Source organism: Equus przewalskii, chromosome 4 (genome assembly GCF_037783145.1).
Source record: "Equus przewalskii isolate Varuska chromosome 4, EquPr2, whole genome shotgun sequence".
Lineage (NCBI taxonomy): Eukaryota > Metazoa > Chordata > Mammalia > Perissodactyla > Equidae > Equus > Equus przewalskii.
Genome location: NC_091834.1, coordinates 58,924,642 through 58,942,142, shown reverse-complemented (window position 1 = coordinate 58,942,142; position 17,501 = coordinate 58,924,642). Strand labels below are relative to the sequence as shown.

The 17,501-nt window shown below is 44.0% G+C and overlaps 1 protein-coding gene and 1 long non-coding RNA gene across 5 annotated transcripts in view; one reads left to right on the top strand and one right to left on the bottom strand.

Moving 5' to 3' along the window:
* JAZF1 (JAZF zinc finger 1) overlaps positions 1-16,232 on the top strand; it is a 321,880-nt gene extending 305,648 nt beyond the window's left edge. For all 4 annotated transcript variants that reach the window (XM_070617572.1, XM_070617573.1, XM_070617574.1 and 1 more), the window contains exons 4-5: positions 5,607-5,776; positions 13,840-16,232. In XM_070617572.1, the coding sequence (XP_070473673.1) occupies positions 5,607-5,776; positions 13,840-14,016 (347 nt within the window). In that variant the 3' untranslated portion in view covers positions 14,017-16,232. The remainder of the gene's footprint in view (positions 1-5,606; positions 5,777-13,839) is intronic.
* LOC139083045 (uncharacterized) lies at positions 10,200-14,107 on the bottom strand. Its single transcript, XR_011539537.1, has 3 exons — positions 12,544-14,107; positions 12,182-12,437; positions 10,200-11,665 (listed from the first exon to the last, which is right to left on the bottom strand). It is a non-coding gene; the product is annotated as an uncharacterized lncRNA (long non-coding RNA).
* Positions 16,233-17,501: the final 1,269 nt, after the last annotated feature.

Sequence of the window (17,501 nt, the reverse complement as noted above, 5' to 3'; positions counted from 1 at the left end):
ATTGGTGCACTAAACATGACAGGGCTTGTGGGAGAACTCGGGTTGGGACAGACCCTCAGAATCATGGAACTTTGTAGCCGGAGCATCAGCAAAAATAATAACCACCCTAACAAAGAGATTGCTCGGCCAGTCCCCACCGGGCGCTCACCCAGCAGCCGGGCCTCTGCGTCCTCCTTGGGCTCCTTTTGAGACACAGACCTTGGAGAGTGTTCTCTTCTCACAGAGAACGGGCCCATCAGAATTAGAAATCTGATCCAGTCCATCGATCTTTGTTTTAAAACACTGGGGGAAATGTCTTTGTGTTTGTTTCCCTGCACCATCAGCTTCCCCACGTGCACAACCCAGGGGAAAGGGTCGTGCTCTGGAAGCCACTGAACCAGCCACCATTGCCCAAAGAAGCCACTGCCATGGAGTTTTCATCTGCTTTTCTTAATTAAGGTCTGCAGGCTTCTCTTTAGTTGTAAGAAAGCTTTCCTCTAGACCCTTCAAAACATTAAGCATCGTAGGAGGCGTTGATTGATAGCAGGGTGTTTTCTCTTTTGTGTCTGAGCACCCCGTCCCTTTCAGTTGGCACTTGCCAGGATTTAGGGCTGACCTGCAGAGAAGGGTGGGAGGGGAGATGGAGGGGAAAAGGGAGCTGAAGATGAACGGGGGTGCACCACAGTGTAGCCTTCCTCTGCTTGGAATGCTGAGCCGGGTGGCCCTGAGGAAAGGAAGCCCCCTGGGCAGACAGCTGACCACCCTCTAACTTCCGAGACATCAAAACGAGTGTGGGGTTCAGGGGCCTGTAAGTTCCTTCCAGTTGCAAAATGCTGACTCCAGACCCAGGATGCCCCGACAGAGCTTGCCAGCAGGGCGGCCTTGGGGGACACCAGCCAGCCTGTCCCCAGACACCTGCCCTGGGCCCCAGCGGGGTAGGTTCTTCCTGCGACTCCCGTGCTCCGAAGTCCTTTTGTCCTCGCCTCCCTGCCCCAATTACTTACAGCTCCAGATAGGGTGTGGGATTTTTTTCCTCTCTTTTACACAGAGGATTTTTGTTTGTTTGTTCAGAAAACTATGCAAAAATGAACGCTTGTGGATTCCGGGTGGTGAGGGCTCAGAACAAGCAGCTCATCTTACTTCCATGTCGTCCCTCTGTCTCCTGGCTTGGAGCCCGGCTCCTTCTCTTGGAGGCTTATAGGGCGGAGTTTAGACAGGAACTGAGACCACCCAGTCCGCTTGTGATCAGGGTTGGGCTAAGTGTTTGCTGTGTGAATGAATGACTGTATCTGTTCCTGAATGCCCCCACTACTCCCAGAACAGTCCGAAGCCTCATTTCCATCTGATGGCCTGGAAGCTGGCTGTGTTACGTGCCCCTGACCCCTCTAGCTGGCCTGGTGGGCAGGAGGCCTCAGAGTGGGTGCACAAGATGGGCCATGGGGTGGAGGAAGGAGATATGAAATCTTTAGTCTTACGTAGTAAAATATCTGTTACAATTATTAGTACAAATATTTATTAACCTATATTTATTTTATCCTCATCCCTTTTTTTCCTGCCTGTTTTATACAGTAATATATTAGTACACATATGTTATTTATAATAAATATATTCACACACACTCATGCTCGGGGAGCAGCACTCAGTTTTTTTTTTAAAAGACTAGCACCTGAGCTAACATCTGTTGCCAATCTTCTCTTTTTCTTTTTTTTTTTCTTCTCCCCAAATTCCCCCTAGTACATGGTTGTATATTCTAGTTGTAGGTCTTTCTGGCTCTATGTGGCATGCCGCCTCAGCATGGTTTGATGACAGTGCTAGATCCTCGCCAGGATTCAAACTGGCGAAACCCTGGGCCGCCGAAGTGGAAGGCGCAGACTTACCCACTCGGCCATGGGGACAGCCTCTCACAATTTTTTATTGATGACTGCTAGAAGAACCAGGCTTGTTACATCCTGCTTTCCTTTAATGGGTGGGGAAATTCTCTAGCAAAGGTCTGGGAACTGCTGGGAATTCATTCATTCTGAAGTTACTTTTGAAGACAGTAGATGAAGCAGAGATTGAAAATGAACCAGGTTGGGGTTTATTTTTCTCCCTGGAAAGACATGAGCAAGCGCATAAAGCAGAGAGGGTTGGCCCAGATGTTTTTGTAACTAAAGATGTACCTTTCGTTTTAGGTTAGCTCTTCCTAGAGTTCAAAGATGTTTGAAAGTGGACCAAGTGCAGTTCTGTTTTTGGCCCCAGATGTCGTCTGCAGGACACTGTGGGCTGCCGACAGGTTCCCCAGATGTTAGCACCAAGGAGATGCTAGCGTCTGAGCATGTGACTTTTTGAAACAACTGCAGCCTGTCGGCCTGCAGCAGGCCCTCTGGCTGTGAATGAAAGAGGGCAGCTGAGAAACAGGACCGCCTCCCAGCTGTTGAGAGTTCTCCTGTTTGACGACAGGGTGACACTTGGGCTACAGTAGCGTAAGCAACAGGAGATCCCACACACGCTCCTCTGTTTTAAAAAAAGCGAGAACCCTCAAGAGCGCAAGGGAACAGTGGATGAAATAAGGAAAGAGCTCGTGTCATTTTGCTTATTTATTTACCAAATATTTCTTTAATGCTTACCATAGGCCAGGCACTGTTCTAAGTACTTTTAAAAACAGGATCTCAATTACTCTTCACAATAACCTTAAGAGGGGGCAGTATTATTAGCCCATTTCACGGATGAGGAGTCTTAGAGCTCAGAGGATGACATCATTTGCCTGTGGTCACACAGCTTGTCAGTAGCAGCCCAAGGCTCCCACAGGCGCCCAGCCTGGTCCCCGCAGCCTTCCGGTCCGCACAGGCGCTTGGCTCCGCCTGCACTGAGAAGTCCAAAGCAAACCCTGCGCCTCTCCATATGGAGGCCCTCTTGTATTTTTTTTAGTAGAGAGTCCCAAACCTTTCAGAATTATCTTATCTTTTGTTTGGTTTCACAACAGGCTTTTCTAAAAATAATATTACTTTTGTAATATGTATATGTAATATTACAAAAATGACATCACTTACACTGTTTTCCATGTTTTGAGCACTTACTATGTCAGGTCCTCCTGTGCCAGGTGTTCTCTAGACATCACTTCTAATCCTTACACTGCAAGGAAGAGATTTGTACCCATTTCACAGAAGAGAAAGTAGAGGCTCAGTAGCTTGTCCACTTAGCAGACGTGCCCAGCCAAGACATGAACCTTGGTCTGTGCACTGCTTTTCTTTGTTATAGGACAGAATTAAGTATAACCAGGTCCTTCTTGGTCCCCATCCAAGGGAGGTGGTTAGTTTCACAAAGCACCCACAGAACCTTGTGGTGTGTGGATGACTAGGGCGTGTGTGTGGCCCAATTAGCCAGGGCCAGTGCCGATTTACGCCTGTCGTCCCAGTACTGGCTTTTACCCTCAAAGGCATCCTGACTTGGACGATAAATTGTGTGGTCCCTCTACCTGCCCCCTTGGGGTTGGATGTCGCGTGGTTTCAAGCGGCTGCGTCCACAGCATCAAGCCCTTTGATCCGGTGGAGTTTTGCAGTTTTGTCCTCTGCTGAGCTTCATTAAGCCCTCGGCGGGTCTGAGGTTCCCCCAGTTGTAAATGTCGCGTGGTTCCTGGTATTCCGGTTCACACATTAGCCCAATTAGATGGGTAAATTAGTCATCCTAACTTTCTAAAGTCCTGCTGGAGGAGCTTTACGAAATAGCATTTATAGTTTTCTAACAAGCATTTTAAAGGACACCAGCATGTGGCATTTGTTTAAGAGTAAAATGTCCCAAACAATGCCCTACTTAAAAACAGATTTTGAGATTTGCTCACGGACAGACACAGACGTGTGGTGGGATAGCACCCCTGTGTTGTCTCGTATGAGCATCTCCACACTGGGTCTCTTATTTCTAGGAGCTACAGCCAAGTACAGGGGGGCTTACTAAAACCCACAGTTAATTCCAAAGCCTCGAATTTGCCAAATTGCTTTTTCTGCACCCCCTGAGAGTTTCTAAAGAGGCTTCAAAACACACTGCTCTGAATTCCCTCTGAGTGGTAGATGGTGAAGAACCCGCAACTCAAAGGAGGCTGCGAGACCCCTCAGAGAGCTGCTGGTGTCGGGGTCGGGAAGCATTGTGGAGCAAAGTGAGGTCTCGATGGCTACTGGAGAACGCAAGGCTCTCGAACCTCACTGGGCTGTTTCCTCCTGTTTATGAAACTCCTCTCCACCTCACGGGGTCACAGGAGGATTAAATGAGATAATGCACCTAATGGGCCTGAAACATAAGAGGCACTCAATCAACTTGAGGTCCCTTCCTTCCTTCCTGGACCCTTTTAACTGTTAGCCTCACATGCTGGCGTCCTTGTTCCTGGCTCAACTGGTTCTTCAAACAATCTTATTAATGCCTATTAAAATGAAACCCAATAAAAGTGCCAATATTTGGTGTTGAAATAATTGATGTGGCAGAGTGAGCCGTGGAGCACCCAGGCAGGCCCCTGGTGCAATTTAGCCTCACACCTGGGGGATGAATTTCACAACTGTAATTGCTACCATATAATTCTTATTAATGTTGTGCTATAATTCCTATTTATTCCACGGGGCTTGTAAATGCATTAGGACTTGTCAACATATTATTTTACACTGTTTATGATCTGTAGAATTATGTCCTTCAGGGTTGTATTGTGCAAAAGCTCAAAATAAATGGCTTTGGGCCTCATTAAAAAAGGGGCTGCTTGTTGAAGTGGTCCTCCATCCCTGCCCGCCGGCCTGAGAGAAGTCAGTGAAGTAGATTTTTAATTCAATTCCAAGCAGAGCTCTTAACCTCCAGAAGACAAGGGAATCCCTGCCTCCTGTCTGACTGATGGGTCAGCCCTCCCTCCCCAGGGATGGCGGTGGCAGGGGGGTGCAGGGGGCAGGTGCCATTCCCTGGGGACAGGTTTGGTGGGAATTGTTTGGTCTTCCACATGCCGGACCTGCATCCTGATGCTGACAGTTTGCCCTCAGAGTTCTAGGCATTTCTTTCCCCCCTCCCCATCTTGAGGTAACTCCCTTTTAGTTCCAAATTTCCTCATGGTCTTCCTAGCTTAACCTATAAAGAAACAGAGCTGAAATTAATTCCACTAAAGTGTAAATACCTAATAAGTGTAAAATGGAACCCCCTCCCACAGATTTTTGCATTTACTAGATCAGTAAACCATAAAACTAAAGGGACAGAATTCTGTTCATTGGAATGTCAGGTGTAGCTTTGTGTGTTTGTGTGTGTGTGTGTGTGTGTGTGTGTGTATGTTGGGAGGGGGTGTCTCGTCATTGGTTATTTTTGGTTTTGGAGCCTTCCGAGCACCATTGCAATCAAACTGGCCTGCCTCAGAATCGAGTTCAAGTTCTTGCTCAGCTAATTCCTAGCCATGAATTGTTGGGAAGCCCTTCACCTGGTCTCATAGGTGAGAATGCGTACATTTTCCTCCCACGGCTGTCCTAGGGACGATGTGCCTTTGCAATTCCTTTGTGCCTGGAATGCCCTCTTAGGGCAGGAGGGGCTGCCCCGTCCCATCACTGCCATTCCTCTCATCTTGGGGGTGGCCAGAGGGAAGCTGTGGGGAGGTGACTGCTCCTGACCCTCCTTGCACTTCTCTGGCCCCACAGGCAGCGAGTACGACGAGGAGGAGGTGGACTACGAGGAGTCGGACAGCGATGAGTCCTGGACCACAGAGAGCGCCATCAGCTCTGAAGCCATCCTCAGCTCCATGTGCATGAATGGAGGGGAAGAGAAGCCTTTTGCCTGCCCGGTTCCTGGATGTAAAAAGAGATACAAGGTAAAAGAAGTACCACCTCACTTGATGGAACTGCCTGGAAAAGGGCAAGTCCCACGTCAGAGAGCAGCCCCTTTTACTTCTGAAGAGAGTGTCCAGATACTTCCCTCTCCAGTGCCAACTGGGCACATGTGGTCCTCGCTGAGACCCCCTGCCTGGGCACAGGCTGCCCTCCAGTCAATGCTGGCCCCTGGTTTCTGTGTGTTTGGTGGGGTTTTCTCCTTCGCTGACCGGCGTGGGAGCTGTAGGTCAAAAGAGATTTTTCGTAGGAAGACCATGTCTTTGATATTCTTCAAATTCATGTCATATCAGGGGCCTATCAGAATATCAAATGTGTCACCTATTTGCCAAACACCTTCCCTGGTGGATGGCTCCCCAGGTGGCTCACAGAAGACCACTTAGAAGTCCTAAAAGCCAGCAGATGGCTCACAGAGCCCTTTAGGAACATGTTGTAGGACATTTAGCTTCCAGCTGAGGGAGTTCTTGCTCCCTTCCCCACCCTGGCATGGAGGGAGATCGGGGGCAAAAGGGGCTTTGATATTTTTCTCACCAAACCACTCGCGTCAGCTTCAGTGTCCTCTCTGTAGATGGCACAGAACCCGTGTCTCTGAGGGCCTGGCTCTGGGTGTCATGGGCAGCTGGGGGCACTAAATTTTCCATTAAGAAAACTCAAAGGGACAAAGCAGTGAGAAACACCCACAACATTCAAGTGTGGGTCCTGAGGGCACTTTAAAAAATTTGCAAACTTTTCCAGGAGGTGTTAGCAGCCCTTTAAAATCCAACTGTGAGACAGAAATATAAAAATCAGAAACATACCTCGTACATTTGATGATATGCCTATTTACCCATAGCTCAGCAGATTGACTATTTTTTTAAAAGGCTTGAAGAAGTGTGATAGCATTAAGCACCTCTTATATTACTCCTTCTTAAATATGTGTCTCTGAACATTATAAAAAATCTTTTTCTGGGGGCCAGCCCAGTGGCGCAGTGGTTAAGTTCACACACACTGCTTCGGCGGCCCAGGGTTTGCAGGTTCGGATCCCAGGTGCAGACCTATCACCGCTCATCCAGCCATGCTGTGGCAGTGTCCCACATTCAGAACAGAGGAAGATTGGCACAGATGTTAGCTCAGCAACAATCTTCCTCAAGCAAAAAGAGGAAGATTAGCAACAGATGTTAGCTCAGGGCCAATCTTCCTCACACATACACACACAAATCTATTTCTGTACTTTTTATGCCTGCTACTGATATAAAAGAATGGAACACAAATGTATCACAACTTTAGGTCGGTGGCCTAAAGTTTTACCTACTCTATATACTGTTAAAATTTTACCATAAAGTCCAGGTGCCCTTTGTCTAAACTAAAATGAAAGCTCCAGCATGGAGATGTGAGAGTCCCGTCAGGGTGCCCGGAAGAGCTGTGTGGTCAGAACATGCCTCAGGATGCACACGTACATTTCTATGTGTCAGAGCTGGGGACGTGGGAGAGGAGGAAAAGCTACTAAGTTGTCACCTCCAGATGCCAGACACCCAGGGGCTGCTGAGACAAGCTCCTTTTTCCAGAGGGCTGCTCTGCACTACAGAAAGGGATTGTCCTTTTTATTTCAAAGTAGAGAACGCTAGACAGAGATGGCTGTCATCGCAGCCTGCCTGCCCTCGGATGCAGGTCTCCCCACTCCTCACTGCGCCGGCCCCCAGGCTCTGCCACAGCACTGCCTTCCCTCGAGTGTTGGATGCTGTTTAAGGGGTGCCTTGCACATCAGCTGTTTTAAAAGAGGGAGCAAAGTAATGACCCGGACTGAGGATGACCAAAAAAGGCAGTATGGGCTTCCGAACCCTTTATTCTGGCTAAAGAGATGAGGCATTCTCTCTTTCCCACCTCTAGCTTCATTCCTGTTTGCCGTCCTTTTCCCCTAGTCATTTCTATGTGCTAGTTCTTGTTTTATGCTCTTGCACTTATTTTTCTTGGGTTTCCAGCAGTTTCCTCCTGCAGTTTGTCTGGTTTGATGGGGCTTGTTGGAGTGTTCTTTCTCCATCTAAGGCCAAGAGAAAACTGAGTGCACTTTGGGCTGCAGCGGCTGCCTGCTTCAGAGCCACTGACTGACAGATGACATGGGTGGCCATCAGTGGTCTTGATTTCCACGAGGAAGTCAGAGTTTCCTTTTCTGGGCTAGAATGCCAAGGAATGGGACATGGGACAGGAACAAGCATGTAACTACTTCTAACCAAGTGCTTGAGATGAGCGTGGTCATGTTCCCTAACGCTTCAGCATGACTCTTTCTGCTGGGAAGTAACTGGCCCCAGAGCAGTGGTGTCTCTAGTATAATTATGATGTCATCTTATTCACCGCATGATTGCTGGATTGGGTATTGGTGAGGGGAGAGTGTAATGAGCTGGTGTGCAGCAGAGTCAGGCAGAATCCAGAAGTGCTACCATCTTGTTTATTCCCAGGGCTAACTTCACACTCATCTCATTCCCTGCCCCTGTTGGCAGGGGGTCTCTAGGACACTGACTCAGGATCAGCTCTTCTCACCATTTCATCAGCATTTGTAGAACGGAGAGAGGAGTATCTAACTTCCCAGACTTCATGCTGAGTAGCGTAAGGTAGAAGGGCCCAGCAGGACAGCTGTCTCCGTGTTGTTTCCCATGTTAATTCCTTTGCCTAAGATGCCCCCCTTCCCCTCCTCTCTCCATCAGTACCTCTCATTCTACTTCACCTCATGTCTCAAGGCACCACTCAAATGCCACCTCCTCTAGGAAGCCATTACCAGTTTCCCAGCCTGACTCCCCACTCATACACTGAAGTTCTGTCCTCTGACCTTTGCACATGCTCTGTTCATACTGCTGGCAGAGCACTTACTACCTGATCACCCCAAGGGTGCTTACAGCTCATAGACCCCTTCCCAGCACCCAGCACAGGTCTTGGACATAGTAGATCCTCAGAGAATAAAGGGATAGAGGCAAAATGCCTGGGGAAGAGGGCAGTGTGGGCTCCCCGCTGACCATTGGAACCCCAAAGCAGCAGCATGATTCATTCTTTTGGATTCTTTTCAGACACATTCCAAGTCGGGAACAACTGATCTTGTCCGCCTTGATGCTGCTCACACTTTTCTTCTGACTTTAGGCAAAAGAGAGAGGACACCCCCTCCCCAACTCTATAATTGGGAATAGGTTTAAAAGATGGGTTCAAGCGCTTTGAGGTTCTTTCTTTTGATGATTTTTATATTAGAGTGGCTAGGATTAAAGGCATTTGCTACTTTTCCTTTAAGAAATAGAAAACAGAACAAGCCCCCCCCCCTGCAACCCCCCCCCCCCCCACCGTGCCCCCGAAGTTTCTCTGAAAGAGTCCTCTGCTGCTTCAAAATCATTGTTTCAGCAACATAAAGAAAGCCTGGCTCCTGACGTCTAGATACACAGTCAAGCAGATGTGTAGCTTGGGGTTTTCCCAAGAAAAGCCCTTCAAGTCTTTCTCCTCCTCAGTGGATCTAAATCTCCTGGTGTCTCTTAAGGGTTCCATCAGAAGCCCTGGTGGGAGCATAAGTGACAGCCTTTCTGGATAGCAGCCTGGCAGTAAATAATTGGAACTTTAAAAAAGGTTCATATTCTTTAGCTCCATAATTCTCCTAGGAGTTTATCCTAAGCACGTCATCAGGGATGCAAAGATTGATGTACAAGGATGTTCATCACACTTACTTAAAGTCACTAAATTACTAAAATTCTAAATTTTACTAAATTACTAAAATTTAAATTACTAAATTTCTAACAGTAGGGGAATGGAAGAGAATCTGTCATTAAAATCCTATTTTCAAAAAATATTGAATGATGAGGGAATTCAATCTCATATGATCTCTCTCGCTTAGTGAAAAGAAATACCTCAGATGTTAAACAGTGATTATATCTGTTCTTTCTTTTTTATGCTCTTCAGTATTTTCTAAATTTCTGCAATCACCTACACTGGACACAGATTACTTTAATAATCACAGGAGAAAAAGACCTAATTGCCGCCTGAGTGGCCCGGGACATTCTGAGTGCTGCCATGTCGAGTCCAGTGGGGGAGTGACTTACATTTCAGCTGTGTGAGGCTGGTGGAGTGTCGCCACACAGCTGCAAGTGGCTTCACTTTTAACTCTAACATTACCACCACCACCACCACCACCACCCCCTCCAGCTTCTGTTTTTTCATTTTTTTTCCTCATCAAATCCCCGAGCAACTTCATCCTCTCCTTTATGTGGAATATCAAGGCCCACCAGAAATTGAAAGTTTTTTTTTTTCTTAAGGTCACATACATATTGTACTTATTCAGGCCTGAGTACCGACAACAAATTATCAAATACAGTCAAGGGAATGATGGCCCAGCTTGGTGTCCAGATTTTAGGTTTCACGATTTGATTTGGAGTGGGAATTTTGAGAAGAGCCTCTAAATTGTTTGTTGTCCATTGACTGGCTCGGTTCCTTCATCGGGGCACGTAGTTCCTGATGGTAGAACCTAGCGTGGAAATGAACCCATGCCAGCCTTACCCAGCCCACCGCCGCCTCAGGTCCTCCTTTGTAACTCCTGACCCGCCCCTTGTTTCACATGCTGGCTGTGTGTCAGAAGACCATTGTAATTCACAGACAGTTTTCTCCAGATTGAGTGTCCCAATCCTTTCCAACTTTTAAGATTTTTCAAAGACAGCCAGCTGGTTGTGCTAATTAATGAGTACCTCACACTTTAGGTGCATGACATTCTGAGGGAAAATATGGACTCTGGAATCAGGCATCCTTGGGTTCCTGTTTCAGTTCTATCATTTACCAGCTTCATGATTCCAGCAAGTCACTCACCTTCTCTGAGTGTCAGTTTCATCTAAAACATGAGTATTGAATAAAACAGTAGACATCAAGTACAGTGGTCCCCTGAAGATACCAAAATCCAGGGATGCTCAAGTCCCTTATATGAAATGGCGCAGTACAATGAATACAGTCGGCCATCTGCCTCCGTGGGTTTCGCATCCATGGAATTTTGACCCGCAGTTAGTTGAATCTGTAGGTGTGAAACCTGCAGATATAGAGGGCCAACTGTATATACTCAGCATGAGGAGTGACCTTCCTTGCCTTATTGAGCTTAATTCCCTTTCTTCAGAGACCAGAGGATTTAAGCATTTTATTTTCAAGTTGCCTGCCATTAGTTATTTTTGTTATTAATATTTTTGAGAGACCAAACTCATTTCAGGCTCTCTGCAATTAGAAACGTCAGTGAAATCTGTTTAAGCTCCTCAAGTCTTAGAAAGTGGAAGTTCCCATTGCTATATGCGAATGAACAGATGTGGGAAATCTTGAGTCCACTTAGAGCTTGGACTGACATTTGTGATAAGGGTGTTCCATGGACACTTGGGAACATTAAATCACAGCAGCAAAGAGAATGTGACACGAAGGTAGGATTTTTTAGGTTCTTCAGCAACGTTAAAAATGCCACGTTTCCAAATGTGCAATTGGCTTCCTGATTTTTCAGAGTAATAAAGCTATCATACGGAGTTGGCTGTTTTCTCTTCACAGTCTCACAGCCAGACACACAACACGTTGAAGCTGGGAACAGACCACAGAACCTGCTGGAATCACCTCAATCCTGGGCTTGTCCTTCTCCTGGTGAACTCCAGATCTGGTTTCATGTTGGACTGGATTCTTATGGCTTTACCAATTTTCTGGTTTCAAACCTTCTCTCACCTAATTAGTTATAAAAACTAAGGCCAGGATGGAGTATCTAAGCCCTGATCCTGTTGGAGTTGCTATGCCTTTTTGCTTGTTAGTCAAGTGTTTTTCTAATTTCCGTTTCCTCTGTTTTCTGACAAGGTGTGAGCAGTACCTGGGACACAGGGGTAGCTGGATTTTTAATGATCCATCTTGCAACAAGTTCCCTGTGAAAACAAGGACGTGAAATGTTTTAGTAATCCTTTGCCCACACAAAGGGACCCTACTAGGTGCTCACTGAATATCTGTGGAGCTAATAAACGGGATATTATTAAGCAGGCAGATGGAAATTTCTAGCATATGTGAGCCAGACTTCCTATCATATTGCTACTATCACTTAGAAAGTTGACAGTCTTTTTCTAATGGTCGTAAAACTCTTATTAACTTTCTCTCTCTTTCAAGTAGCTTAAAACAATTTATTATGCTTCCGTGGTTCTGTGGGTTGCCTGGCTCCAGCTGGGTGGTTCTCACCTGGGTCTCTCATTTGGTTGCACCAAGACGCCAGCTGGGGTTAGATATACAAGTTGGTTTCTTTACTTCCTTGCCTGGGCCTCTGGTGGGGGGGCTGGAACAGCAGGGACCTGGCAAGGCACATCTACCCATCTAACCATCTCAGTGAATCCGATTCTGCCAGTCACTGCTCTCCCCATATCCCACCACAGCAATTTTATTCCCCAACACACCTCCACAAGACCAGTGAGGTGCTTCCTCACCCTGCATGCGGGGATTGATGCAGGAAGGACATGGGCTGAAAGTGTAGAAGGCTGAGAGCCAGGTGGTCAGGGCAGAGGGTGTTTGTCCTTGTGCTTCGACTCACTGGACAACTTTCAGACTCCAAGCATCGCCAACTGGTTGCTATTTGGCACCTCTGGGTTGAACAGGCAAGCGAGATTCTCTACCATGGGATTTTTAAGAAGTATTAATGTGCGCTGTGAATTTCTAAAAAGGAAATGTAAATAGTAATAACCACTGAACCCATTTTAATGGCAAGTCTCTCAACTTCTTCCAGAAAGGGAGGTGTGTTCCAACAAATTCATTCACTCACCAATACTTACTGAGCTTCTACTACATGCCAGGCACTGTGCTCAGTGCTCACAAACAGCAGCAGGTCCCGTTCTCTCGAGGCTCAGTAAGAGCATCTTAGGAAAGAGCAGACGACGACTGTGTTGGAATCCTTTAGCTGGGCATAGAACTAGGCTCAGTGGGACTAGATTCAGGTAATACTTTAGGCAACAGCCCACTCTTCTGGTGATCTATACTCAACAACTTTATGTCTCAAGTGCTTTCTTCTCTTTTCCTTTACTCTCTAATCTGGCAATAGCTGACTTGGAAATGAAGACCTATGCTCTGATACCACCTCTGCCATTTATCTTACTTAAATATTCCATTAGTTACTCACTCCCCTGAGCTTGCTTCCTCACCATTTAATTGGGATGAGCAAAGTAACTGTTTAATTTGTTAAATCTGTAAGAGTGATCTAGGCATAGAGTCTTACAGTGAATATCCTAGTGAGCTAGCAAAACCAATTAATGGAAATCCAGAAAGCATATTGATACTTTACGTATCTTTTAGGATTTGTAGGCCAGTTGGAACTCTTCTCTTGCTGAGACTTCCATAACCTTACATTTTTAAAGTTCACTGTATATTTGGAACACAGTACATAAATAAAAGTAGGGCCTAGTCTGCCTGTAGATGCTTATTTAACACACACAACTATGCTGGGGCAGGATTTGGGAAAGTAGCTCCCACGGGGGCAGGGACACTGGCTTAATGCAGAGTAGAAAATGGACAAAAACTTCTAGCTAAAGTAGGGAATTATCACCAGTTGTCTGGAAGCAAAACATAAGCTGAGTTTCCAAATCAAGAATTCATACACGTCTTGACCTCTATTGCCCTAATGTGTTTTCTTACTTGAGAAAGCTTTTTTTTGGCCATCCTGAGGGTATTTTTATGTAATGTTCATTACCACTCTTCAGAGTAGAAAAAAGATTGAGAGAAGCAGCGAAGTTGCAGGCAGAGGGAACTGTGATTCTTTACGCAGCCTCAGTCTTCAATACATGTCTTATGTAGAACTTGAAGAAGTCAGTACTATCATTTTCAGAGTAGATAAGGCGTATTTGAAATTGCCTTGAGTCAGCTGTGTGCATGACCCAGTGTGCACAGCCTGTGATCAACACACCAGACTGCTTGAGGGTCACAACTAGAGTTCACGCAAAGGCTACTCTCTACATAGCTGCTATGCAGATGTCCAGTGCAATCCAAACCCACGCTGAGGTTTTCCTGGGTCTGACAGACATGACGTGACTCCCTCTAACAGGTGATATTTTTGTCTTCTCCACAGAATGTGAATGGCATAAAGTACCATGCTAAGAATGGTCACAGAACACAGATTCGTGTCCGCAAACCATTCAAATGTCGTTGTGGTAAGAGTTACAAGACAGCTCAGGGCCTGCGGCACCACACAATCAATTTCCATCCCCCGGTGTCGGCTGAGATTATCAGGAAGATGCAGCAATAACACGCTGGTCATAACTGTGCCAAGAAATCCTCACCAGCAGTTGCTGATTTTGAAAACAGCCACCTTTTTTCAGGGGGAGCATTCAGCAACCCTTTAAAGAATTAAATGCATGCTTTAAATTTTTTCTGTAATTTTGGAATGATGTAACTTTGTAGAGTTAATGATTTTGTACATTTGCACATGTAATCATCATACCCATTTTCATTACTTTGATATAAGGTGCTAAACAAAAAAAAGCTCTAGGTTCTTCAGCACATTTCCCCAAAAACAAAATAAAATTGAGGGCATGTTGCATATTGTTTAGTTGTATTGCAGTGATATCAACTGGGGGGGTGGAGGGGCTGGCACTGAGATTTTTTTTCCCCAAGATTGTAATGTGATTGAAGTTTTTCAACACATCAACTCACTACATTCAAAACCAAAATAATACCTTCATCATCCAACTGGTTACCATGCCTTACATAATGGAGTTAGTATTTGTGAGTAGAAAGACTTTAGGTAATGGAAATATAAATAAGAAAGAATGTTTAACATAATATGCTAAAAATATTTTCATATTTAAATAACATACATAAAAGTTGTGCTTTCTGTGTTTTATATTATCTTGCAAATCCTTCTGCCCTTTAAAAAGCTGAAAATCTTGCCATCTGACTCACCAATCACTTTAGTGTTATAAATGGCATTTTTGTACAAAACAGTCTATTCAGTTCACTCATTAACACAAATTTATCGAGTGCCTGCTGGGTGCAAGGGATTCAATTTATGCCTATTGATATCTGCGGACCAAGATACCAGTTTAGTGAAGTACTTTTCCCTGAAATCTGTTAGGAAACACTTTGAAATACTTAAGTGCAAATTTTGTGTGTGTGAAATTTAGTTCTATCTTCATCTTCAGGTGAAGTTTTAAAGCACTTTGTAGTTCTCTATTGCCAACAGACTTAATGTTTTATGTGTTGCCAATTCTTGCAACCACTGTCCTAGTAAAGCTGTGAGTTGCAAACAAGAATTAAAATTCCAAGCACGTTTCAAAGAGGAACATTTTTGTTAAGACCCCTGTTGCCTCTTCTTCATGCTCATTGTGTTTTTAGACTTTTTTTACAGGCACTTTTTCCATCACATTGTAGATGTCTGTTCCCATTGGAAATGTCTGTTTAGCTTTATAAAACATTTTGCTGAAATATGAAATTGCGCCTTATTGGAATTAAGTGCTTCTTGCAGCAGGTGGTCAAAGAATGACTAATACATGACCCGTTAGAGTAACCCACGTCTGGACCATTCCCGAGGTTTTTCTCACCAACAATACCATCATGCCTTGAGTGTTCTTTTCTCCCAAGTGCTATTCCTTACACAAGAGAGTTTACCAATTGCCTAATTATGCAATGAAAATTGCTTTAAGATGGCTAACTGCCCACAAAACCAGTGAAAAGCAAACAAATTGCTTATAAAATAACTTTCTTCCCATGTTCCCATTTGAAGAAAGTCTTACAGTTGGGAAGCAGGTGTCCCTCCCTCAATTTTTCAGACATTTTGCAAGGATGACAATTTGGTTAGTCAGATGGGTGAGCTTCTATATTCTTAAGTTGTTAATCCCTCATAATGAGGAATTTTAAAGTATTTATAAAGACACTGCCCTCTAAAAATTTCCTCAGATTCTGAAGAGTGGTCTTGGTCCTGAATAAACAGTGTTATCCTGTATGTTTAAAAGGGTGATCCACACACGAGAAGCAACTAGTTGGTGCATAAGAAGGCCCTACTTGGCTATTTCATACCTACCTACAACTGACCAAAATTTTTTAGGCCAGCAATTATTATTCAGCTTCGCTCCTTCTAGTGCAAGAAACTATAGGCTGGGTCAGTAGTTCAATAGCTAAACAGTCATAAAAGAGTCACTGTGCATGTTAAACTTCTTTCAACTATAAAACAAATTCCAATTTCTATTTACTTATTCATTGTGACAGTATTACTAAACAGGTAAGGATGGGAATATTTTGTTATACCGTGTATAGTGAATGTATTGTACTGTGTCTGTGAAAACTGTGCTTTAAATTATATTTTCATATGTTTTGTTGGGGACAGAGCACATTAAGTTTGAAAGCAACAGAGGTTTGTTTTAGAACTGAAGGCAACTTAATGAATCAAAATTCCTGTCAAGAAAAGCTGCTTATAAATGTAAATGAAATCACATTTAAAATAAACTGCCTCTGACCCAAAATAAACATGGCTCTTTATTTTTATTAGCGTCCATTATGATCAGTATTAAGTTTACCACAGAAACCAATATATCCATTCAGTGCCTTGTTCTGTCTTAGGCTGCCTCCTTATTCCTTGATTTTTTTGCTTAGATTAGACTGCATGGCTTTTCTATCAATAATAAATTACTCAGCATAAATTTGGGGCCAAAAGCTACTTAGAAATAATTTCTAGGTTAGTAAGATGAACAATCTCATTTCACTGGTGGTGGTACTACTATAATATTCGACGGATACTTTTTGGTTAGCATGGTCCATAGTTATTAACTGATGTAACAAAAATGCTCCTCACGTTGAACATATTTTACCTGAATATATTCTGCTTATGATCTAAGCTGTCAGGAAGCTGAAACACAGAGTCTTCAGTGCCATTGCCTTCCTCGCCTGCCATTCCTAACGTCTGGCACCTGACTTCCTAATACTGTTTTGCCCTAGACTCAAAAAACCTTTTTAAAGGATTCCAACAATACGAAAATTCTGCTCCTATAAACAAATACAAGTGACATGATGTGTATGCAGTTCACACATAGCACCCTATAATGCCATCACACTGAATATTAGGTTAACATCTTAGCTGGTTTGCTTAAGACAAGTTTAAATATTTTGATAACTACAAAAGCAGCAAAATCAAGGTCAGTACTTTAAATTCTTAACATTCATATTTTAAAACAGAGAGGAATACAGTTCAGAAATATTTTTTAAAGGCCTAGACCAAAGAAAGATGTTCAAGATGCTGAACTTAATGAAAAACTATCACAAATAAATCTGACAATGAAAGTACCTCCAAAAATGTTTCCTCTTTATGTTAATGAGTACTATACACAGCAGAGACATAACTTAATGAACACACTACTTTGATCTGGGCTTATGAATTACATATTTAAGCACTTACTGAGACTATTTCAAAGTTATACTCTCATCAGGAAAATGTGAAAAAGATACAGATACATTTTCTGTGATTTTATACCACAAACACTACTGTTTAGTAGATCATTTAATATGAAACAATTAGACTGACATATCTTGTTTCATTTTCCCATTAGATAGAAATACAACTTTAAGGTGGCTTAAAAATAATCATTCAGGTTATTCAGTCATAAAATTAGCAAAATCTGCCTTCTAGTAGTTCCTAAAGCAAACATTTCAAATACAAAAGGGATATTTGCTATATTGCAAGCATATGATCTCATTCTGCATGCAGCTCCATTTCTAGAGTAGGTTAAAAAAACCACCATT